This window comes from Pleurodeles waltl, chromosome 2_1 (assembly GCF_031143425.1).
Source record: "Pleurodeles waltl isolate 20211129_DDA chromosome 2_1, aPleWal1.hap1.20221129, whole genome shotgun sequence".
Lineage (NCBI taxonomy): Eukaryota > Metazoa > Chordata > Amphibia > Caudata > Salamandridae > Pleurodeles > Pleurodeles waltl.
This window is the reverse complement of record NC_090438.1, coordinates 575,683,121-575,708,632: the sequence shown is the minus strand read 5'-3', so window position 1 is coordinate 575,708,632 and position 25,512 is coordinate 575,683,121. Positions and strand designations below refer to the sequence as shown.

Here is a 25,512-nt window from a genome sequence, read left to right as displayed (position 1 = left end):
CAAAGGGAAAGATAGAAAAATATAAGGTTAGAAGGCCCTCCTGTAGAGAAACAAAGCAGAGGCAATAGCAGAGAAGCAGTTCGGACAGCTGTGCGAGGTTCCTTTTTGTGCTTTTTCCAAAGCATGCCCTGACTTGGACTGTTATTGCATGCACTTGAAAGAGGGTCCGTAGTCAGACATAGCAATCCCAATGAGGGTACATATCTATTCAAACTGGGGCTATTTGTGGGACACACTGTTAGGCTTTTCATCCTTGGCGTAGTCTCCCTAACTTTTTGCCTCTGTTTCCCAGGTTGTTGATGTGTGCGGGACTCTGTTTTTGCTGTTTTTGTTACTCTGGGCATTTTACCACTGCTAACCAGTACTGAAGTGCAAGTGCTCCTATACAAAATGTGTATGTAATTAGTTCATCCATGATTGGCATATTTGATTTACTAGTAAATCCCTAGTATAGTGCACTAGAGGTGCCCAGGGCCTGTAAATCAAATGCTACTAGTGGCCTGCAGCACTGGTTGTGGCACCCACATAAGTGGCTCTGTAATCATGTCAGGAGGCAAGCTCTAAATCAAGCCCTTGGAGATCTTCACAAGAAGGAAGGCAACACAAAGTCCAGTCTTTGTCCTCTTAGCACAGGCAGTAGCAGCAGCTGCAGGATAGCTCCACAAAGCACAGTCACAGGCAGGGCAGCTCTTCTTCCTCAGCTCTTCAGCTCTTCTCCAGGCAGAGGTTCCTCTTGGTTTCAAGAAGTGTTCTGAAGTCTGTGGTTTTGGGTGCCTTTCTTATATCCATTTTGCCCTTTGAAGTAGGCCTACTTCAAAAGAAAGTCTCTCTTGATTGTGAAATCCTGCCTTGCCCAAGCCAGACCCCAGACACACACCAGGGGGTTGGAGACTGCATTGTGTGAGGACAGGCACAGCCCTTTCAGGTGTAAGTGACCACTCCTCCCCTCTCTCCTAGCACAGATGGCTCATAAGGGAAATGCAGACTACACCCCAGCTCCCTTTTTGTCACTGTCTAGTGAGAGGTGCAACCAGCCCAACTGTCAAACTGACCCAGACAGGGAATCCACAAACAGGCAGAGTCACAGAAATGGTTTAAGCAAGAAAAAGTCCACTTTCTAGAAGTGGCATTTTTAAACACACAATCTTAAAATCAACTTTACTAAAAGATGTATTTTTAAATTGTGAGCTCAGAAAACCCAAACTCTACATGTCTATCCGCAATCGATGCTCGTCTGCAATGCGACCCGAAGATCGACGCTGGAGAAACAACGCACAGCATCGCTGACGGAGGCTGGTGAGATCGCAGCCCACGCTGCATGGTTTTTGGATCATCCTGTGGCTGGATTTTCGACACAAACACCACTGGGCGTGTAAAAATGATGCAAGGCTTGCCCGGACCTGAGAGTGCTGACCGGATCGACGCATCACTCTCCTGCAGAGAGAAGAAACAACGCAAGCCGGCCTGACTAAAGGAGAAACAATGCAAGGTCTCTCTTGTGAGTGAAATCGATGCATCGCACGCCTTTTTTGAGACTCGCCCGTGCAGGGTTATTTTTGACGCACCCAAGGTACATTTTCACGCGAACAGCATTATCGTTGTGTTTAAAATTACATGAAGACTCTTTTTGCATTTTTAGTGATAACTTGACTTGTGTATTGTGGATTTTTTTTTTTTTTTTTTTTTTTTTTTTGGATTAATATTCTTTGTTTTTCTAAACCTGTGTTGTGTCATTTTGTAGTGTTTTCATTAAGTTACTGTGTGTGTTGGTACAAATACTTTACACCCAACTCTCTAAAGTTAAGCCTACTGCTCGTGCAAAGCTACCAAGGTGGTAAGCAGGGGTTAGCTGAGGGTGATTCTCTTTTACCCTGACTAGAGTGGGGGTTCTTGCTTGGACAGGAGGTAACCTGAAAGCCAACCAAAGACCCAATTTCTAACAACTGTAAGTATTAAATTTAAAAATAGTTTTTTCACCAATCCTTCGTCAGAAATTTTGAATTTCATTTAGAGGTAGGTGGTGTAAATAAAATTGAAAGTCTGCTGATTTGTTACAGAGAAGGTCAATTTGTAGAATCCACTGGCAGAATTGTCACCAACATATAGTATGGGAGGTGGTGACATTTCCGTGAATTTACCATTTTCTTAATCAACCCTTTAGGGATCAATACCTAATTTTGCATCCAAGAGAAAGGTCTTTCTAAGCGCAGAGGAAATAAAAACAGGGTTGTCTACCCAATATTGCTTTACTTGCCATCACCAATTTGAGGAATTCTGGAATGTTCTTTTTTTTGATGATGTCTGCTTGGGTTTCTAAAATTATCGTGACGCAATTCATTGTCTTGTCCAAAACTATGTTGGACATCCATTTTTTTGTGTGCTTTTCAGCCCTTTACATAACAAATGTATTCATTATTGAGGTGGTTTCTCTCAGATGGGAAAATGCCATACATAGCAGACTACTGCAGCCGGGCACATTTAATGCAACTTGAGGCACAAAAACAACATCAATTATTGAACGGATGGCTGGCTAAAACAGCTGTCATGAGCATGGGTGTGCTAGAATGCAACCTTTTTTTTCTCTGGACTATCAAACATTTCTCGCAAAACGAAGAAAAATATCCAATGTTACATCAGAGTTGACTTTTGATTGCAAACTAAGACTCTGAGGAAAATGGCAGGTATGTGATATTGAAAGCAGTTTGTACACAAGTGTAATTTGACACTCTTCCCTCACAAGTGTTGAGGAAAATTCTCTCAAGGGAAACAAGCATGTAGGGAACCCTGATCATCAATTTACAGTCTACGCATTTTGAGAACAGTAGATGATGAACTGAAATGAAAAGTAGTTTTCCTATTTGGGAGATGTCCAATTGCAATGCTTAGGTGCAGGCAGGGCTGGCTTTAGCGCTGATGGAGCATGGTACAACAATGTTTTTGGTGCCTCCTCCATCCCCAATGTCATAATTCTCCACAGATTCCCTCACTTCCACATCTAACAGTGCCCTTCTTCTCTCAAGAGCCCTCTTGCAAATGGATTTCATTTGTTTTATAGCGCTGTTCATACCAGTGTATGTCAGAGCACTTTACATCACTCATAAAATGTACAGAGACATCGAATCATACGTGTGTAAATGAGAATATAGGAAATGTTACATAAAACAACGAGGATTATAGGGTGTAGGAATCACATGTCATTCATTTGCGTAGGCAGTATATTTTAAGATTGTTGGTCTGGAGAAGCACAAATGTGGGATTTAAAGCATACTATAGTGGTTGGGGGTTGGCTTCACTAATGGGAAAGCATTTTTCTCCAAAACAACCCTATTTTAAGCAACTTTAGGATACTAAAAAAGTGGGGGAAAACATAACTCCCTAACCAAAACCATGCAGTTTGAATGCCGCTCTCTAATGACAGTGCATAGGTGCTCTATTGGGATTGTAACTTATGAACTACAATTAACAAAAGGATCTCTGTGACAATAACAGTGGCCTACTGAGCTATTCTCATAAATACAGATCTGTGATGTGTGGTACATGTTCTTCACAGCACGTATATTAACCATCTGCGCTACTTTATGATGAGTCTAAACTGCCACTAGGCAAATCTCCAATCTCTCTCCAGCAAGAACATTAATAACCACAGTTATCTTAACATTTTTATTGTTACCTGAAAACTGCTGGACATGCAAGGAACTCTGCAGCAGGGACTTTTAAACGAATATGATATTTCCTAACACAGCACCCCTTGTCTCAGCCCTAGGTACAGAGGAAGTGAAGCTCGGAATCCCTTTGAAATGCTTGACGACCAATCACCATGAACTTTGCAACCCAACCCCATTGTAAAAAGAAGAAAAAAAAGAACATTGGCACACCTGTGGAAAACCTTCTGTACTTACACATTCCTCACACTGGTAAGTTGCATCTCTGTGTATAGTGTCCAGAGATCTGATCCCCTGATCAGGTCTGCAAATTGCACGTACAGATGATTTTTTTCACAGATTACACCTTTGACAGATTCCATTGTTATTTACCGAGAGACAATGCATTTCTACTGTTAGACATTGTTGTGCATTGTTAACATATTTGTATTAAAGCTTGTTTGACAATAGTCATACACAGTTTCGGAAGACTGGCACAGAAGAATCTTCTACAGACAAATTTGCCAGCAGCGCCTTGAAGACACACCAGGAGGAATTTTAGGAAACAGGTGAAAGGAAGTAGGTTGCCTTGATGGTTTAGATGCGTTGGTTTAGACATGTTAGTAGTGGTAAGGTGTACGACAGAATGCAATATGCCATTTCCTATGGTTGCTCATCTGCTATTCTCACTAGTTAGCTAAATTGTCACTGAAGATGTTTCAGGCCCGGTTACTTCACTGTCAGCGTTGTGAAGCATACTGTGCAAATAATCCAATTTGGCAATGTTCTAACATTTGATTTCGCACCATTGTATGTAACAAACATATCTGTGGTGCCTTAGACTGCGATTGCAGCTTCGTGGTGGGCACAGGCGTTCGATGTATACTAGACGTCCGGGTATTTTTCAAGAATCTGATTTTCATGCTCTGCTTATAGAACCACTGAGCTGAGAAACTGAGAGTAGATGAACATCATCAGGAGTCCCAAGGTTAAAGGTTAGAGGGCATAGACCCACATTTCGGTTGGATTAGTATTGTCGGGTATGTTTCCTACCTGGTAGTACCCGATATAAACTTGACAAGGCTTGAGGATAAAGGTGTCACACGGAAAATCAGCCCATCTATACATATATAAATCAAAACACTGTAATAAACATGGTGTACACAACCTCAAGAACCAGAATAACTTAACAGCAATGAGAAGAGTACGCAGGCAGAAAAGATGCAACAAAAACATTATCCATATATAGGAACTAGTGGTTCAGAAAAAAGGCATCAGCAGTTGGTTACGGGGTATGGTGATGGTGACATGAAAACATTGGAAACATTTATGACTTCAGGTATTTATTATTAGGTATTCTATATACTGTACAATTATGGACTATAAAATCTTTTGTAGTAAGTACATTTAATATCCCAAAACCGAGTCTGCTCTACACCTTCTGGAAGTACCTCTTAAATTTCTAGACGCATATTCTTCTAAGCCCTGTATTTTACTGTGGGTCCATAATGCTGCTCTTGCTAACCAGTGCATGGTCTGGGTCCTGTCATTTTTCTATTCAATATTTTAGGGAATGCGTAAATATGCTTCACAGTCTATGAAGGTCTCGCCATGCCCCATTTCATCAGCATAGGCAACCCGTTGATGATTTTAGTGGCGCATTGTGTCAGACATCACTCTGTCTGAACTATACAGAAAGTACAATCACTGTAACAGAATATGCCACCATTGTGCATCAATTGTAGCATGATCCTACTCCATTGCTGTGAAAAACCGTTCTGCCATTGGCTAGGTATGTGAGATATCTGCCAATTACCAGAGAGCTCCAGGCACATTGGTGGGATACAGCAACATTTTGTGAGATGTACATAGTTTCTATCTTCAATTCCTCCTGGGTCTGACAGCACATAAGAGCAAAGTAAAATCAGAAAGCTCAAATAAACTATGTCAATCTGCATTATTATTTGACATATATACAGTATATTATATATATATATAAATATATATATATATATATATATATATATATATGTGTGTGTGTGTGTGTGTGTGTATATATATGGAAAATGTCACTTTCACAGTAGATATCTGTTCATGGCATGTAGTGCTGCAGATTCACATGCTTTGCATAAGTCCGCCATCTAGTGTTGGGTTTGGAGTGTTACAAGTTGTTTTTCTTCAAAGAAGCTTTTTCGAGTCACAAGATCGAGTGACTCCTCCTCTCAGTGATAGTGCACTTGGCCATCGAATCCTTTGTTAGATTGTTTTCCCACAGGAGGGTGAAGCAAGGAGTGAAGAAATGCATATGTACATATATATATAGCAAAAAAAGAAGATGTCCATGGAATGTATATACATATTTACATAAAGAAAGTACTGCAACGGCTACAGACTTCCGGAAAGGAGGAAAGGCTCATGTGAATGTGCAGCATTACATGCCACGAACAGACGTTTACTGGATAAGTGACACCTTCTGTTCAATGGCATGTGTAGTTGCAGATACACATGGTCTGCATAGACTGAAAAGCAGTCGTCTCCTAAAATAAGCGGTAGCTAGTCTGTAGGAGTTGCAGTAGTTTGAAATAGTGTTTTAAGCACTGCTTGACCATAATTTGCTTGTTGGCGAGATAGCACATCCACACAGTAGTGTTAAGTAAATGTGTGTGGTGTGGACCAAGTGGCTGCTTTGCATATGTCTGATATTGGTATATTTCCTGAGAATGCCATTGAAGCACCTTTCTTTGTAGTAGAATGTGCTTTAGGAGTTACTAATAGTTGCCTTTTAGCTTTCAGATAGCAAGTTTGAATACATTTTACTAATCCATCTGGCTAATCCCTGTTTAGAAATGAGATTACCCTTATGAGGCCGCTGAAAAGCAACACAAAGTTGTTTAGATTTTCTGAAATCTTTTGTTCTGTCTATATAATACATGAGAGCTCTTTTGACATCAAGAATGTGAAGAGCTCTTTCAGCAACTGAATCTGGTTGTGGAAAGAAGACTGGCAATTCCACTGCCTGACTGATGTGAAATGCTGAAATTACTTTGGGTAGGAATTTTGGATTTGTCCTAAGTACTATTTTGTGTCGGTGAATTTGGAAGAAAGGTTCTTCTAAAGTGATTGCTTGAATTTTACTAACTCTCTTTAAGGACGCTATTGCTACTAGGAAATCAACTTTCCATTAGAGAAATTGAAGAGTGCAATAATGCATGGGTTCAAATGGTGGTCCCATAAGCCTTGTGAGCACAATGTTAAGATTCCAGGCAGGAGCAGGTGGAGCTCTAGGTACAATAACTCTTTTAAGGTCTTCCATAAAAGCTTTTTATGACAGGAATTCTAAACAGAGAAGTATGCTGTCTGTTTTGGAGGTAGGCTGATATTTCTGTTAAATTAATTTTAATAGATAAATATGCAAGATTTGCTTTTTTAAGTACAGCAAGTATCACACAATATCCTGTACTGATGCTGCTTTAATTGGATCATTGTTTTTGGGTTGACAGTAATATACAAAACATTTCCATTTAGCTGCATAGTACTGTCCAGTTGTAGGTCTACGTGCTTCTTTTAGAATGTCCATATGTTCTGATGGAAGCTGTAGATATCCAAACTCTATGTCCTCAGGAGCCAAATCGCTAGGCTGAACATACTGGGATTGGGATGCCTGATTTTTCCTTTGTTTTGAGTAAATAGGTCTGGTCTGTTTGGGAGCTTGTGATGTGGGTCTACAGATAGATCCAAAAGTGTTATGTACCAGTGTTGACATGCCCATGAGGGAGCTATGAATATCATAGTGAGGGAGGTGTGACGGATCTTGTTGACCAGAAATGTAGTTAGTGAGAGAGGGGGAAAAGCGTAAGAAAATATCCCTGACCAATTGATCCATAGAGCATTGCTCTTGGATCAATGGTGTGGGTACCTTGATGCGAAGTTTGGGAATTTCGTGTTTCCGCTTGTTGCAAAGAGGTCTACGTGTGGTGTTCCCCACAAACGAAAGTACTGTTGAATTACTTGTTTTGTTTGTTTGTTTATTTGTTTATTTGTTGCTGCGTCCTGCTTAAGAGGTCCACTCGTTAGTTGTGGATCCCTGGGATATACTCTGCTAGTAGTTGAATGCGATTGTGAATTGCCCACTTCCAAATTGCCTGTGCTAGAAGGGACAATTGAGATGAGTGTGTACCCCCCTGTTTTTGCAGATCATATATTGTTGTCTGTCCTTATTAACACTGTTTTGTGTGTGATCTGTGGCTGGAATGCTTTGAGTGCTAAGAAAACTGCTAGCAATTCCAAGTGGTTTATGTGGTAAATTTGTTGGATTGAGTCCCATTCTCCCTATATAGTAAGATTGTTGAGATGGGCTCCCCAACCTGTCATTGACTCATCAGTGGTGATTATGGTTTGTTGCCCAGGGTCCTGAAATGGCTGCCCTTTTGATAAGTTGGTGTGATTTCACCATTGCGAAGAGTTGTAAATTTGGCAGTCCAGCCACACTAGATCGTGAAGTTGACCCTGTGCCTGAGACCATTGCTGCTAGAGACACTGTTGTAGGGGTCTCATGTTTAAATGTGCATGGGGTACTATTACTATGCACAATGCCATCATTCCCAACAGTTTCTTGATAAACCTTACTGTGTAAGTTTGATTGTATTATAGCTGAGATATGAGATTGTGGAAAGCTTGAATTCTCTGTTGGTTTGGGTAAGCTAATGCTGACTGAGTGTTTAGAATTGCTCCCAGATATGGTCGCGTTTGTGCTGGTTGATGATGAGATTTTTGGTAATTGATTGTGATCCCTAGACTGTGTAGGGTATCGATTGTGTATTGTGTGTGCTGTTGACAAGTTTGAATGGTGCTGGCTTTTATGAGCCAGTCGTCCAGATAGGGAAATACATGTATATGTTGCCTTCTGAGGTATGCTGCAAACACTGCTAGGCATTTGGTGAATACCCTTGGTGCTGTTGTTATCCCAAAAAGTAGCACTTTGAATTGGTAGTGCTTGTCTCCTATCATAAATTTTAAGTATTTGCGATGTGCTGGATGTATGGGAATATGAAAGTAAGCATCTTTTAGATCTAATGCTGTCAGGTAGTTCTGTTATTGTAGTAACGGATTGACATCCTGAAGAGTGACCATGTGGAAATGCTCTGAGAGAATGTACTGATTGAGGGGTCTGATATCCAGGATTGGTCTGAGAATAACATCCTTTTGTGGTATGAGGAAGTATAGAGAATATACATCTGTCCCTTGTTTAGGGCTAGGTACGATCTCTATTGTGCCTTTGAGTAGAAGTGATAGTACTTCTTGTTTTAACAAAATGAGGTGTTCCAGAGAAAGCCTGTGGGAGCAAGGGGGGATGTTTGATGGAGTAGAGATGAGTTTTAGGCATTAACCATTGTGGATAATTGACAGCACCCATTGATCTGATGTAATGTTGTGCCATTGATGGTAGAAATGTTCCAGGCTTCCTGCCACAGGAGATGTATACTGTGGGGGGATGTGGGGAAAGTCACTGTTTTGATGAGGTGGAGGTATTTCTTGTGGCAGTGGATTTCCCTCTACCTCAAAAGCTGTTTCCTCTGTAGGATCCTCTAAAAGACCCTCTGGAGTAATATTGTTGTCCCTGCTTTTGTTGGGACGTAGAGGGCTCGGATGTCGATGGTTTAAAACCCCCTCTGAAGTGGGACCTGCGAAAAGTACCCCGAACAAATGTTGTATAAAGGGCATCCATGCCCTTAGCTGTGTCAGAGTCCTTTTCTAATTTCTCTATGGTGGTATCCACCTCTGGTCCAAATAACTGCTGTTTGTTAAAAGGCATATTAAGTACAGCTTGTTGTATCTCAGGTCTGAACCCTGAAGATTACAACCAAGCATGCCTTCTGATTATACTAGTGTTAATAACCCTAGCTGCGGTGTCTGCTGCATCTAGGGCAGATCTAATTTGGTTGTTGGAGATAGCCTGTCCCTCTGCAACTACCTGTTCCGTGGGAGATACTCCATTTCATCCCAATGGGCTCTATCGTATCTGGCTAAAAGAGCCTGGGAGTTGGCAATTGTCCAATGATTTGCAGCTTGAGTTACCTGCTGCATCAAATTTATGGGGAGGAGCATCCCCGGTGGACTGACCATTTGCCTTTTTTCTTGCTGCACTAACAACAATAGAATCAGGTGGCAATTGTTGTGTGATGGTGCAGCTCTGTATTTCTTGTCCACCCTTGGTGTAAGTATCCTAGCCTTTACTGGCTCTTTCAAAATGCCATCCTCATGTTTAAGTATGCCTGGGAGCATTGGTAGGCATTGGTACTCTTTGTGTGTAGAGGATAGTGCGTTAAATAAAAAATTATCCACTATGGGTTCTGAGTGCAACTGCACATTGTGATATGCAGCTGCCCTAGCAATGGCCTGATTATAGGCCGTGGTGTCTTCAGGTGGAGATGGCCTAGTGGGGTATACATCAGGATCATTAGATGGAATAGGGTCTGGGTCATAGAAATCCCACGGGTATACATTGTATGGATTGTCACCCAAGTCATCCCCATGCGAAGAAACAGGGGATTGCGGAGAAAACTGTGTAGGTGAAGGCGGTGGTGGTGGAGTATCAAGTGGTGGAGAAGTGGGAAGCAAAGGAGAATGTGGTGGTGAAGGCTGATGTACTGCCTTTGGTTTCTCCTTGTGTTTGAAAACCTTGGCAGGTGAAGGCTCAGCTTCCAAAGTCTCTTGGAAAGATAGTTTCCTTTTAATTGTAGAAGGAGGAGAAGCAATAATCCTTCCAGTATCCTTATGGATTTAGATTTTGCGCTGTTTATCATCCATCACTTCAAGTATGGGCCTAATGTCTGATGATTCTTCTGCAGTTGGAGCATATTTTTTCCCCACAGGTTTGAGCTCCCAAAACTTGGAGATCGATTGTTTTAATCAGGCCGAGAATGTCGGCTCTGAAACTCATGGAAGCTTTTTCGGCTCTAAAATGGATGTTGGGTAGTTTGGCTCTGAGGTGGAAGATGGATGTTTCGGCTCTGAGGTGGAGGCCTCCACTCTTTGAGTTGATCCCGAAACAGGTGTGGAACACTGTTCGGTCGACGCTGAATGCATTTTGGTCTTTTTCGATGCCAAACCCGAGGGCTGGTCATCAAGATTTATCTTTTGGGTCTGGCCATGGCAAGCAAGCAGTGATGGACCCAAGACCAGTTGTGATGACTTTTTGGCTTGTTCTTGGTGATGGGAAGGGGCTGGCGTACTGACATACTGTGCCGCTGGAATCACTTGGCTGTCCCCATCGGAGTCACGATCGGAATCAGAATCTGCAATGGAAACTGCAGTCTGCGCTTGTTCCTCACGGAAAATGTTGGTTGTTTGTTAGGTCGACTTGGATGCCATCTCTAACCGATGCTCTCTTCGGTCCCACAGAGTTTTCTTTTAGCAGAAGGATCGACACGCCTCACAGGTTTCCTCCTTGTGATCGGGAGAGAGGCAGAGGTTGCACACTGAGTGTTGGTCGGTGTAGGGAAACTTGGTGTGGCACAGAGTGCAAAAGCGAAACGGAGTCCGATCCATCAGCCTGTGTCAAAGTAGGTCAGAGAAGGGCGCGGTCACCTGAAACAGTATTTAATCGATCCGATGATACAATCGGATTGAGTATAGTCAAAAACACGTGATCGAAAAACGATACCAACATTTAGAGAAAAGATGGAGAAGTTCAGATAGTACCAAACTGAGATCTACCGAAGCAAGAGGGAACATGTCCGAACCCAATGGCGGAAAGAACACAATCTAACAAAGGAGTAGATGCCCATGCCCACTATCACCAAGAGGAGGAGTAACTTGATCGCGTGACTCAAAAAAGCTTCTTCAAAGAAAAACAACTTGTAATACTCCGAGCCCAACACTAGATGCCAGACTTATGCAAAGCATGTGTATCTGCAGCTACACATGCCATCAAACATATATATATATATATACATATATATATATATATAGCATTAACCTGTGCAGTTTAGTCTTCATCCTGTTTAAAAAAAACTTCTTCGCTGTCCAGATACTCACATACCCAGAGGGGCTGTGCCCTAAGAAATTGGCTATTTATTGTTTGCCGTTTATGAGGTTTCTGTGCAAATGCATAAGGTAGATAAAGAGCCTTACAGGAATAGCTTGTGGAGACACAAACCCATCCAGGAGTGGCCATACTACTCTCAGTCTCTTTGGACACACTGTAACTGGGAAGAGTGATTTGAGAAGCTATCAGCAGCAACAGATACAGGGGATAGAGGTTTAGACAGCATTATTTTCTTGGTCACCTCCAGCTTACTGCATTCTTTATGAGAAGAGACATCCCTGCAACTGCCAGCTGATATGCTGCAACTAGACCTGCGTGGACCTGCAACTGGACGTGCCTGAGCCCTGCTGACCTCTGCTGGATAAGTCCTGATCCCCAAGAGGTGCCTCCCCAAATCATAGACCCTTGGCTAGCATCAGAGTGTACTCCTCCTAGAGAAAAGGTAAAGATTCTGAAGTTTGAGCTCCTCCTGACCAACAACAGGCCCATGCATGCAAAGACTTTGCCGTTCATAATGACTGCTAATGCGAGGTTCCGACAGGAACTGCTCTTTATGCCAACAGCACCTTCTAGTGATGATCTGGAATGAAAGACCAGCACCAACAACCCGGTATAATAGCCAATGCAAAGCTACAGCAATGACTGTCCACAATGCTTTACCGGCTCATCTCTCCACAGTGGTGACTGTCCACAACACGTGACCTGCTCTTTGCACAATATCACTGACTGTCTACAACTCTCAGTCTCCTCCTCGCAGCCTTCCCCAATGTAAAGGTAACTCTTTGTGCCAGACTTAAAAAAGAAGTCCTTCTACGGGACTAACCTGGTCCCTATATTCAACCAGCACTCCATTGCAGTCAGCTAGAACTTGTGACTTTCCCTTATTCTAACAGCGCAAGTGCCACTTTGTGCTTTTAGGTGCCATCTTCACTTTCTTTCTGGTATCATTTCCTTTATTAAAATCTGTTAGAAATTGGTTCTTTAGTTGGCAGAGGTATACACCCTGTCAAAGTAGGGACCACAATCCTAGTCAGTATGCGTTACAACAAAGCCTAAATTATCCTGTGCTCACTCTCTTATAGGTAAATTAAATATGGCAATTGGTTAGGACCCAATGTTACCATGTTTAGGGGAGCGAGCACAGGCACTTTAGCACTGGTCAGCAGAGGTGAAGTACGCAGAGTCCTAAAACCAGCAAAAAAGAGATCAGAAAAATAGAGTGAGACAGGCAAAAAGTTGGGGGAAGATCACCCTAAGTCTATCAGGTCTAACATGTGTTCCCCCTAGCTGAAAGTGGGGGGAGCCTCCCACCCCCTTGGGAGCTCAATTCACTAAGGTGGAGGAATATGGAGAGACCATCAGCACTGGAGTGGCCAGTCCCCAGGCAATGTTCCACCATAAAGTCCATTCCCTATAGGGAGATGGACCACCTTAAGAGTTTAGGATTTTCACCCCTCATATGCATGAGCCATCTGAGGGGCCTGTGGTCTGTCTGAACCCGGAAGTGAGTCCCAAACAGGTATGGTCTCATCTTCTTCAGTGCCTAGACCACAGAAAAAGCTTCTGTTTCAAAGGCACTCCACCTCTGTTTCCGTGGAAGTAACCTCCTGCTTATGAAGGCTACCGGTTGGTCTAAGCCCTCCTCATTCATCTGTGCTAAGGCTCCCCTATGCCATGCTCTGAAGCGCCCGTCTGCACAATGACTTCTTTAGAGCAATAAGGGGCCCTGAACAGAGGTGCTGTGCACATGGCTTCCTTGAGAGAATCAAAGGCTTTCTCACAACCCTCTGTCCAGATCACCTACCTGGGCTGCTTCTTAGAAGTCAGCTAAGTAAATGGTGGAAGAATGGTGCCATAACCCTTAACAAATCTCCTGTAGTAGACAATAGGCCTCAGAAGACTCTCTCTTCTGTTTGGGTTTTAGGTGGTTGCCAGGCCATGATGGTTTCAACTTTGGCCTGGAGGGGCCGCTCCTTGCCACCACCTACCTGGTGTCCATAGTACACCATCAAACCCTGCCTAATCTTGCCCTTGCAGGCCTTCATTCTCAGGCCTACCTGTTGCAGGCCCTGAAGCACCTCTTGGAGGTGATGCAGATGTTCCTCCCAGCTGGAACTATAGAGGACAATATCATCTAAATAGGTGGCATATAAAGCCTCCTTACCAGACAGGACCCTGTTAACCAACCATTGTAAGGTAACAAGGGCATTCGTCATAACAAAGGGCATCACCCGGAATTGGTAATGGCCCTCAGGGTTTGAGAATGCTGACCTCTCTTTTGCTCCCTCAGTCAAGGTGATCTGCCAGTACCCTGATGTCAAATCAAAAGTACTGAGGAATTTGGCAATGCCTAGCCTGTCAATGAGCTCATCAGCTCTGGGGTTGGGGTGTGTGTTAGTCTTGGTGATGGAATTGAGGCCTCTGTAATCCAGGCAGAATGGAAGTTCTGGTTTGGAGCCCGGTGGGGCTGCCTTTGGTTCCAACACCACGGGCTGTTCCAGGGACTGTTAGATGGCTCAACCACCCCTACAGCTACACCTTGGAGACCTTCTCCTTGATACTGTCTCTCACCCTATCTGATAACCTGTAAATGTGGGGCTGTCTCCCCTGTCTGGCAATATCATTGACACACAGAAGTATGAGCCCAGTAGTGAGTGAGAACAGTGAGGCAAACTGTCCCAGAAACCGGTAACAGTCACCTTACTGCTCTGGGGTCAGGGTGGCAGAGAGGTTGACACCCTCCACTGACTCATTTTGTTCCTGTGAATAGAGGCGGTCAGGGAGAGGTTCTTTCTCCTCCTCCACACCCTCATCTGTCACAAGGAGCATGCTCTCTTCAGACCTCTCAAAGTGAGGCTTGAGTCTGTTGACATGGAGCACCCTTAGGGTGTTTCTAGGGATCTGGAGGTCCACTAAGTAAGTGGTCGCCACCTTACGCTCCTTGAATTCATATGGGCTAAGCCAGCAGACCTAGAGAGCTCTGGGCTCTACTGGCTCCATGACCCATACTTTCTGGCCAGGTTAAAACTTTACCAGCATGTTCTTCAGGTCATACCAGCATTTCATTATAGCCTGGCTGGCCTTGAGGTTGCTCTTAGCCTTTTTCCACAAGCGGTGCATCTGGGTTCGGAGGGCTAACATGTAGTTGACCATATCCTGTTGGGGGTCCTGGGAGCTTTCTCCCACCCCTCCTTGACAATGTACAGAGGTTCTCTGACAGTGTGTCCATAAAGAAGTTTGAAGGGGCGAACCCCAAATCTTTTCTGTGGAACCTCCCTATAAGCAAAGAGAAGGTAAGGCAAGAGGACGTCCCACTTATGACTCAAGGCCTCAGGTAGGCTTGCAATCATGCCCTTCAAGGGCTTGTTGAATGTCTCAATCTCTCAACTAGGCCACTGGCTTGGGGTGATAGGGTGTGGGGAACTTGTAAGTTACACCACACGCATCCCACATGGACTTCATGTACGCAGACTTGAATTTAGTGCCTCGGTCAGACACTATTTCTTTGGGGAAACCAATACGTGTAAAGCTCACAGAGTTCTGGTTACCTCAGGTGCAGTCACTGTCGTCCAAGGGATTGCCTCTGGGTAGCGTGTTGCCTAGGGCTGTCTTGAGTTCCAAGGGACCAATGACGTTGATTGCTATCCTTTCAAAGGGAGTGCCAATGATGGGGAGTGGGATCAGGGGAGCTTTCAGCTTTTTGCCTGACTTTCCACTGGCCAGGCAGGTGGGACCTGCAGAACATAGTATCTGAGGCTGTCCTCATTCTTGGCCAAAAAAGTTGTTTGCAAGACTGACAAAGGTCTTGTCTTGCCCTACATGTCCTGCCAGGGGTTATGTCATGAGCCAAGCCCAGTAGGAAGGCCTGGTTACACTGGGGGATCACCAGCATGTGGGTTGCCCCTGTACCCAGAGCCCTAGCCTCACTGGAGAGATCGTTCTCCCAGTAGATTAGGTGATCCCCAGAGGCTTCACCTTCTACATGGGCTGACCCCTGTTGCCTCAAGCTCTCAAGATTGGGACACGCTCTCTGAGCTTTACAGAATTCCTCCCTGGTGGGCCCACCCTCAACTTGCCACCCAGCAAGCTCAGATAGGTCACCTAGGGCGATGATGTCCTCCAAGGTTGGCTCAGGGGCCTCATGTTCAGGGACCCCACCAAACTCCACAGAGGGAACTTCAGGGGTCAGTTTCCTGTGGCACTTGACCCTGTCCTTGGCAGCTGTCATGGCCATTGTTCCAGGCACAAGATGCCCTTGACTCCCTTCCCAGTCAGCCATGGACTGTGTGGTCATACAGACCCACTCAGGCAATCCCATCATCTCCAATTGACACCTGTGTTTTACATCCCTCCAGGTATTGTGCTCCAGGTCATTTCTTAACAGACAATTTACAGGCCTGGCAGGTCTCAGAGCAACTTTCAGAGTACCAGAGACCTCCCCCACTCAAAGGGAACCAGAGACACTGGTGGATTGTCAGCGACTATGACTTGGTGGGATGGTAGGACCTGCTCTGCTGACACCAGCTGACACTTGACAGTTGTCATGCTGGGTCCTGTGTCACGCAGAGCCTCCACCTGTTGCCCAATAATTGTGACCCACTGCCTATTATTGGAAGCATTGGCAGGCATGTGGGCATTTGGTGCCATATATACATACCCCAGGAATACTGTCAGGAATAAGGCTGTGAGCTTGTCATCCCTTCCTGTTCTAAAAGTGGTCATCAGCCTCACCTGCCCTGTGGTAAAGCTCATATAGCTGCAGGGACAGGGCATTGGTGGACAAGATGCACTTATCAGTGCTATTCTATGAAGGGACTACAATTCCCAGGTTTTTAGAGGCAGCATCCTTGGGGTGTGGCAGGCCTATAAAGCCCAGCCACACCCAAGCACATTGCTCACTATTCTGAAGACTTTGATGCAGTCAGACCTTGTGGGGGTTCCTCTGAAGAATAGCAGATTTCCTGTATGGCAGATTGACAGCAAGTTGGAGTATCCTTGTTTCCATGGTGAATTCAGATACGAGTAGGTCGTACTCAAAGCGGTAAGGTCTTGATGAGGCCAATCTTGAAGGAAGTTGTTACTTCCAAAAGTACAGCACCCCTTAGCACAACAAGCAAAGCATTTCCAGTTCTAAGAGTGAAGCGGCCTTGGCGTGACGATCAAAGCGCTTCGGATCACAGGAGTAAAGCGCCCCTTAGCATAACGAGCAAAGCGCTTCAGGCCACATGTAAAGCGCCCTTGGCACGATAATCAAAGCATTTCAGTCCACATGAGTAAAGCGCCCTTGGCACGATAATCAAAGTGTTTCAGTCCACATGAGTAAAGCGCACTTGGCACGATAATTAAAGCGTTTCTGTCCACATGAGTAAAGCGCCCTTGGCACAACAATGAAAGCGTTTCAGTCCACATGAGGAAAGCACCCTTGGCACGACAATGAAAGCGTTTCAGTCCACATGAGTGAAGTGTCCTTGGCACAACAATCAAAGCGTTTCAGGCCATATGAGTAAAGCGGTCTTGGCACGAGGATCAAAACGCTTTAGTCCACATGAGTAAAAGCACCCCCTTAGCACAACAAGCAAAGAGCTTCAAGGCACAAGAGTTAAGCGCCCTTGGTACGGCAATCAAAGCTTTTCAGGCTACATGAGTAAAACGATGTGGGCACGAGTATCAAAATGCTTCAGGCCACATGAGTAAAGCGCCCCTTGGCATAACGAGCGTAGCGCTTCAGACAAAGCAAGTAGAAGCGCTCTTTGGTATAATGAACAAAGCGATTCATGTATGATGATCAAAGCGCTTCATGAACAACAAGCAAGGCGCTTCTGCCTAATGAACAAAAAACAATGCAAGTTCAAAGAGTAAACTTTCAGGCCTAGTTAGTAAATGTGAAAACGTTTCAGAGATAAGCAAATTATAGTTTCATTGTTTTTTGGGAAGCATAATATGTGAGTTATATATTTAAGTCTTTGAGAATTTCTAGGCTGAGATCAAACGTTTATCTTATGAATGCATAATTGTTACATGATTGATATTTAGAGTATGACCATAGTCCAAAGCTCTTGCCATCTCTAGGTTTAGAGGTTGCAGTTTGTTCTTGTTCCATGATTCAAAGAAGGGGCTACGTCCAAATCACAAAGGGTCTCAATCTGATATCACGGAGATGCCTTTATTCAAGAGTCTATTGGTGAGTTATACTGTTATGAATTAATGTATGCATATTTGTTCTCCCCCTGCAGTTCCCTACCCTAATTCCCTTCCCCCCGCCTGGTTTCATCATAACTCTGTGCTATAATAGCCTTCTGAGTTGGTGACGCCTGGAGGTGGGCCTTTTGTTCAGCAGCGTGCAGATCCCGAGGAAAGGGCACTGTGACAGATACTAGAGTTACATCTGTCGGTTCCCCAAAACTAGCTGGAACTGTCTCCTCCCCGAGTGATACACTAGCTAACCCAGGTGTCTGCCCACTCAGACTGGGACTGGTTACCACTACTCTCTTGGGAAATATTTTGGGGGCCTTTTCTCCCCCTCTTTCTTCTGGTGGGAACCCTGACCACCTTTGTGGGTGTCCCCCCAGATACCTTTTTAGACACTCTGGTGCTAGCCCAGAGGCCCGCCTGCTCAGCAAGCTTCCTGTGATCAGTCAGCTGTCAACTCGTGCTGGCACAACTCTGCAAAACAAATACCGAGCATGTGCTCCCTCAAGATTAAATTGTACAACCCACCATAATCATTGACTTTGCTGCCTGCTTCCAGCCATTCCGTAACTTACTGGAGAAATCAATGAAATCTACCCAGGATTGGTTGGGTAGCTTCTGACTGTCCCTGAATCTTTGGCAATACTTCTCCGGGGTCAGTCCAAATTTGCCAATCAAAATTACTTTCATAGGAGTGTACTTGGTCTGGTCCCCAACCTCTAATATTAAATGTGCGTCCCTCCCAAGTGTTGGCATGTGTTTCCACAAGCCCACCCCTGTAGTGCTCTTCAGGAACCCTGTGTACCTTAGGTGCAACTTCGTAAGCAGTAAACCATCTATCAATTTCATCTGCGACCACATAACTGGGCACAAAGTCCTTTGGTATACGAACTTTCTTATCTCCATAAGGTACTGCATGTATACTGTCAACCTCACTGCTGGAATCCACCTGCCTCGCCTTGTGTTCCACCTCTTTCAAACTCAGTACATGAGCCAACAAAAGTTTCTTCTCTGGCTCTTTCAGCCTCAGCCTTCTTCTCCTCTACCTCCATTTTTAATTTTGCCAACTGCAGCTGGAATTCTCTCTCTTCTCTCCTTTACTCTGGGGTCAGGCCATGGCTAGAGACACTGCTTCCTGTCCTCACAGGTAGCACAAATCCAAGGGTGTTCCCCTCAACTGCTGCAGGTAGCTCCTCGGAAGAGCCATTCCCAGGCTCCCCCAATTCATCATCCTATTGGGAGCAGGTATCTGCCCAGGCCCTCAGCGCCATTTGAAAGTCAACCTTCTTGATGGCTCCTCAGGCAGGTACCACCATCACTTTGCAAATGCTTTTCAACTGCTTAACTGTGTACTACTCCAGCTTAGCCATCTCAAACTCCATGGCTCCACTTGTAGACCCAGTCAGAGACATGATGTATAGGATGTATTATGATGGGAAAATTGCAGAAGAAAAAACATTTAAAATGGTCTTTAAATGTGGATAGGTAGTGTACACATAGCTATTGTACAGCACTGCACAAACAGAAGTCCTATCCTCACCACTGATCGCCAATGTTAGTAATTGAGTCTCTATTTGGCAGAGGTATGCAACCTAAGCAGGGGCCACAATTCTAGTCAGGTCAAATCACAACACAACCTAACAAATTCTGTGCTCACCCTCGGGTATCTTGGCCAGAGAAGGCAGGCTTAACTTAGAAGGCAATGTGTAAAATATTTGTGCAATAACCCCTACATAACACAGTGAAAACAGCACAAAAAGACCCCACACCACGTTAGGTAAATAGAGAATATTTATCTGATTAAAAGAAGACCAAAATTACAAAAATCAATCCAATGGAATTTGAGATATGAATTCTGAAAGATTAAGGGGGTTATTCCAACTTTGGAGGAAGTGGTAATCCGTCCCAAAAGTGACGGTAAAGTGACGGATATACCACCAGCTGTATTACGAGTCCATTATATCCTATGGAACTCGTAATACGGCTGGTGGTAAATCCGTCACATTTGGGACGGATTACCACCTCCTCCAAAGTTGGAATAACCCCCTAAATGTGAAAACTGTGCTTAGAAGTTACTAGCTGTCAAAAGGTTACTTGAGGGCACGAGAGACTGGTGCAAATCCTAAATCCAAGCCAAATGCGATGGAGGGTAGGCCGGCTACAAAACCCATGCATGGCCTGCTGAAATAGTACCTTTGGTGGAGCAATTTGGCAATGCTGGGGGCACAATGCATCAATATTTTCCACACAGTTGGGTCCCTGTATCGTTGGCAGGCTCTGTTGAGGTAAATGTGATACGACATTGTCCGGCAGCCACAGTGTCATTGCCAGAGATGTGATACACCAATTTTTCTGCTGCGCTCAGGGCAAAGCATTGATTCTCTTTCCGCATTTGGGGCAATGTGCTGATTTTGGCAGAATTCAGCTGCTAGAACCCATGTCTGAGACCCAATCTTGGAGGAGGCACCTCAGGCAAATGTGAGACTCACAGAGGAGAGACGGGCACATCAGGAGATTTGTGGGCCGTCTTTGATCTCCCAGAGACTGCAGGAGAACAGGGGGCAAGCCCAAGCCAGCAAGCCCTTTGATATCACTCTGGTGGGTTTGCAGAGTCCTTCCAGCAGGGTCAGAGAGCAGCAGGCAGCAGGGTAACATGCAGAAAAGCAGTCCGTGCGGAAAGGTAGTCCAGTTGAGTTCTTTGGCAGCACAGCAGTACTTCTGACAGAGGGTCAGTTCTAGGTCCAGACGTTTCTGATTTGATGAGGTTAGAGACCCAGTACTTATACCCAAATGTACCTTTGAAGTGGGGAAGACTTCAAAGAGTGGTTTTGAAGTGCACCATTTTTTAGCCAAGTCCTGACTGCTAGGAGATCTGCAAGTGGTAATCAGTCCTTTGTGTGGTGTGAGGCCACTACCCTTTGAAGTATAAGTGAGAGCCCCACCACTCTTCCTGCTCAGGAACATACATCATTATGCAGATGAATGCAGATGCATTTGAGTGTCCTGTTTTTATGGCTGTCTTGATGGAAAGCACAAGGGGAGCTGTCACCCAACACGGACCAATCCTTTGGATTGGAGACAGGCTGTAAGGCACATAGAGCACTAAGACAAAGTCCTAATTTCTAAAAGTGACATATCTAAAATAGTAATGATAAATCTGACTTTACCAGTAAAGAGGATTTATCATTACCATTCAAAGATATGAAACATTATGTAGCTACTCCTTTCTGATGAGGAATTACAGCTTAAAACTACATTAAGGAATTCTCAGTGTTGGCCTATGAGAGGAGCAGGCTTTCGTACAGTGGAAAATGACTTTAGGAGTTTTTCACCACCAAGACATGTAAAACTTTTAGAGTGTATGCCCTGCCTTTCAAATACACTGCACCGTTGCCTGTGGGTCACATAAGGCCTACCGTAGGAGTGACTTATATGCAATAAAAGGAGAGTTTAAGGCTTGGCAAATGGTTTTAAATGTCAAGTTGAGGTGGCAATAAAACTGCACACACAGGCCTTGCAATGACAGGCCAGTGACATGTTTAAGGGGCTACGTATGTGGGTGGCACAATCAGTGCTGCAGGCCCACAAGTAACATTTAATTTACAGGCCCTGGGCACATATTGAACACTTTCCTATGGCGTAATAGGTACATTAAATATTCCAATGGGGTAGGAGCCAATGTTACCATGTTTAGGGGAGAGAGCACGAGCACTTTAGCACTGACTAACAGTGGGAAACTGTGCAGAGTCTTAAAATCAGCAAAAATGAGATCAGAACTGGAGCTAGGCAGGCAGAAAGTTGAAGGAAGACCACCCTAAGACTGTCAGATCCAATAAAATGTACTAAATTTTTCTCAATTGGTTTGGGATGTTTCTTGTGCTGTGTTTTCACTTTATTACTCTTTGTGTGCAGCATAAATAATTTACACATTGCCTCTAAGTTAAGCCTGACTGCTTTGTGCCAAAGGTTAATTTAATTACTTTTTGTTGCCCACCTTGAAAAGCAATGTGGTTGTTGCCTGAGTAGGTTTCCAACCCCTCAAGTAAGAACCCAGGGCCAGATGCAGGAAACACTTTGCGACTCGCAAACGGCAAAATTTGCCGTTTGCGACTCGCAAATGCGTGTTTCCTATGCAGAAATGCATTTTGCGAGTCGGGACCGACTTGCAAAATGCATTTCCGAATCGCAAATAGGAAGGGGTGTTCCCTTCCTATTTGCGATTCGCAGTGGTATGCAATACCATTTGCGACCGCACATGCGGTCGCAAATGGTGTCGCAGTTACCATCCACTTGAAGTGGATGGTAACCCACTCGCAAATTGGAAGGGGTCCCCATGGGATTGGACCACAAATTATTTTTTCAGGGCAGGTAGTGGTCCAAGGGACCACTACCTGCTCTGAAAAAATACCAAACCTAAAGGTTTCGGATTTTTTTTAAGTGCAGCTCGTTTTCCTTTAAGGAAAACGGGCTACACTTAAAAAAAAATAACTGCTTTATTTAAAAGCAGTCACAAACATGGAGGTCTGCTGACTACAGCAGGCCTCCATGTTTGCGAGTACCCATAGTTGCTATGGGGCCGCAAATTGCGACCCACCTCATTAATATTAATGAGGTGGGTCTTTGCGACCCCATAGCGACTCGCAGACGGTGTCTGAGACACCGTTCTGCATACAAATTTGCGAGTTGCAAATTGCAAGTCGGAAGGACTCGCAATTTGCAACTCGCAAATTGGATTTTTGCTACATCTGGCCCCCAGTTTCTTATAGTTATACTTGGCTCAATATTTATGCATGTATTGAGACTAATCAAATGACTGACTGTGGTTGGATTCCTAAATTTGTCCCTGTAATTTTCCTAAAGCACAATATGGCTTTCGTAGAGCTTTGATACAGAACATCTCTGTCAGACCAAATGCAATCATTAGAGAATGCATTGTCATTTTTGAGTTGTGTTGTATTTCTTTATCTGTTCTGACTGTGTTTTATTCTGAATGTTACAGTCTGTCTGCTGCCGTGCTTACCTTGCTTCTCTCCCACAGGAATGACTACTTACCTTTCATCTTCCTTTCCATTGTGCTGACTATTCAACCTTCACCACACCAAACTGACCCCTTACAACAGCCCTTGATCCACCATCCCATGAACTATCGAATATTACACCACACCACAGAGCAGGTCTTTACAAGAAAGAGAGCCAAGCTTCCAGAATACTGAGATTGAACATAGGTACAGCAAAACATGGAAACTAAGGATATAAGTGATGTTGAACTAATCAAGATAAATTGTATTACTAGAGCTGAACTAGACGACACAGCTAATACCGTGCCTAATGACAAAGTAAGGCTAAGCTACACGTATGCCTGTCCTAAACTCAGATGAAGAACAACTACATAAAAGCTATTAGCAAAGTCCATCAGCAAAATCACCCACCAACACTTAAGAAGGGCAATAATCCCCCCCTACGCAACATGGAGTAATTTAAGAAATCAAGCAGACTACTTTTTCAAATCTGGTGTGGGTTGAGCGGAGGATCCAAAAACCTATAAAGCAACTGCATTACACCCCACAAACACAAATCAATCATATACATACTCCACATGGATTTGGATGGCAGGTAACAAGGTCTACCACTCTGTAGACCCCATATGCAGGGAAAGACCTACAGTCATTCTGTGTCGTTTAGTGGTCAGGGCATGTTCAGGCACCCTCTTTCCCCTTTAAGCCATCCACACCTGCCAAACCCATGGCTGTAGCCAGATGGTACCGCTGCACAAAAGCATTGAGAGACCAAATAACTGAGAGAGCACATGACAAACATGGATGAAACTGAATTAGAAATTGCAGTATTCTAGTAGCCCTTATGAGAAGACATAACACAATCCTGGGCATGTCCAGACACTCTTCTCACTGATACAAAACAATAAAGAAAATCTTGTCTTTCTATGGCCATACTATATGATATTTCTGTATTATTGCTCACCATATAGATTAGGGTTCTCAATTGACATACGCTGCTTTTGGGCTTCTAGTAAGACACGGATGTTGATTCCTTTGGACGAGGAAGTACTGTTGATAAATCGAGATGGAATTCTAGTAGTGATGTCCGGTTCCTCTTTACCAAACCCTAAGTCTAGGAGCAGTTCCACTGGGTCCGCTTCCCAGTGCTTCATAAGCTCAGGGATGCTGTGTCAATGACAAACAAATCATTAAAATCATTAGTTTCATATTAGTTAAGTAAAATCAATGTCACACGACACATTTTGGCATTTTGCTAAACATATATAACTTCAATTGCTAATGTCAATCAAAATGACGAAGAAACTATAACAGCACACATTTACTTTGAAAGAGATAAATTCAAACAACATTGTGAGTAGCATTATGGAGATGAAAATAGGAAAATTAGTATGGATTGAAGAAAATATATCATTTGTTTAAGTCACTGAACAGCAATAAAAGTTGCATCTATTTTTGGTCACTATTGAGTATATATGCACTGCTGTTTCAAACAATGAATGGGATTCCAGTGGTGTTTTGGGGGTTGAGATACTTTTAAAACAATGAAGTGCACACACTGCATTGAACAATACACAGAACCTCAGGAAACTATCAAGGCCACAGGAGAGATGATAGGGAAGATGGAATGGTGTTCTAAAATATAAATGTATCTATCGTTCCTCGTGTAAATTTGCTAATCCAAAAATGTTTGTATTTTTCAGGGCCTTATCGCAACAGTCCATAAACAATTCATTTCTAATTTGTGTTCTTTGAACTAAATACATAAGAAGCACCAGACTTATGATTGTCATCAGTTCATTCTGCTATGGTATAAAGCATTCAATTTCAATATTTCCCCATTTTAGTGTCCCTAAGAAAAATGTATCCCTTCATCAGTGGGGATATTTAAAATAATCTAGTAACGAAAAATGACAAAGTATGTGTTTTATAACAACTGAACTTCACAAATCAGCATTCACAAGTGCTCTTCACGGAAAAATTCCACCAACTTTATCTCTATTTCACACAGCTGAACTTAGGTGCACAAAAATACTTTCTGAGTTGGGCCGTCATGAGGATTTGTCACAAGCAATGTCAGTCGAGAGGGCATCCTCGTGCTGAGCAGTTGTGGACTAGCCCAGCCTAGGATAGGTGGGAGGGGCTAGGTCTATAGCTTCTTGCCAAACTTAAAAATTGAGGAGGAGGCTCTGATGTGTATTGGCAGGTCATTTCATGCCTTAGGAGAGAGGTAGGAGAAGGCCTGACTGCCAGATCTGCATATGCATGGGATGTGTGCAAGTAAAAATCCAGCCGAAGTGTCTGGTGGGTTTGTGAAATGATATATGGTAATTGAGGTAGCTGGGGCTAATGTTGTGTAGTGCTTTGTAGGTGTGAATGAAGAGTGTAAACTTTGCTTGTTTGTGTATAAGGAGCCAGTGGCATCCCTTGAGGTGTGGTGTGATGTGTGTGGCATGAAAGGTACATAGTAATTTTGACTAGTTAGTGCTAAAGGGTTTGCAGTCAGTAGTCACAAAACCTTTATTCGGATCTGCGAGAATCCATAAAAGCATATCATTAAAACAGAATCACATTTCATCAACAATACTGCATGAATGTGATAAATAAATAGATGATATTA

General features: G+C 43.8%; 1 protein-coding gene across 3 annotated transcripts in view; it reads right to left on the bottom strand.

Moving 5' to 3' along the window:
• ITPRID1 (ITPR interacting domain containing 1) overlaps positions 1 to 25,512 on the bottom strand; it is a 506,204-nt gene that overhangs the window by 157,338 nt on the left and 323,354 nt on the right. For all 3 annotated transcript variants that reach the window (XM_069215173.1, XM_069215186.1, XM_069215179.1), the window contains one exon: positions 23,857 to 24,059. In XM_069215173.1, coding sequence (XP_069071274.1) covers positions 23,857 to 24,059 — 203 coding nt within the window. The remainder of the gene's footprint in view (positions 1 to 23,856; positions 24,060 to 25,512) is intronic.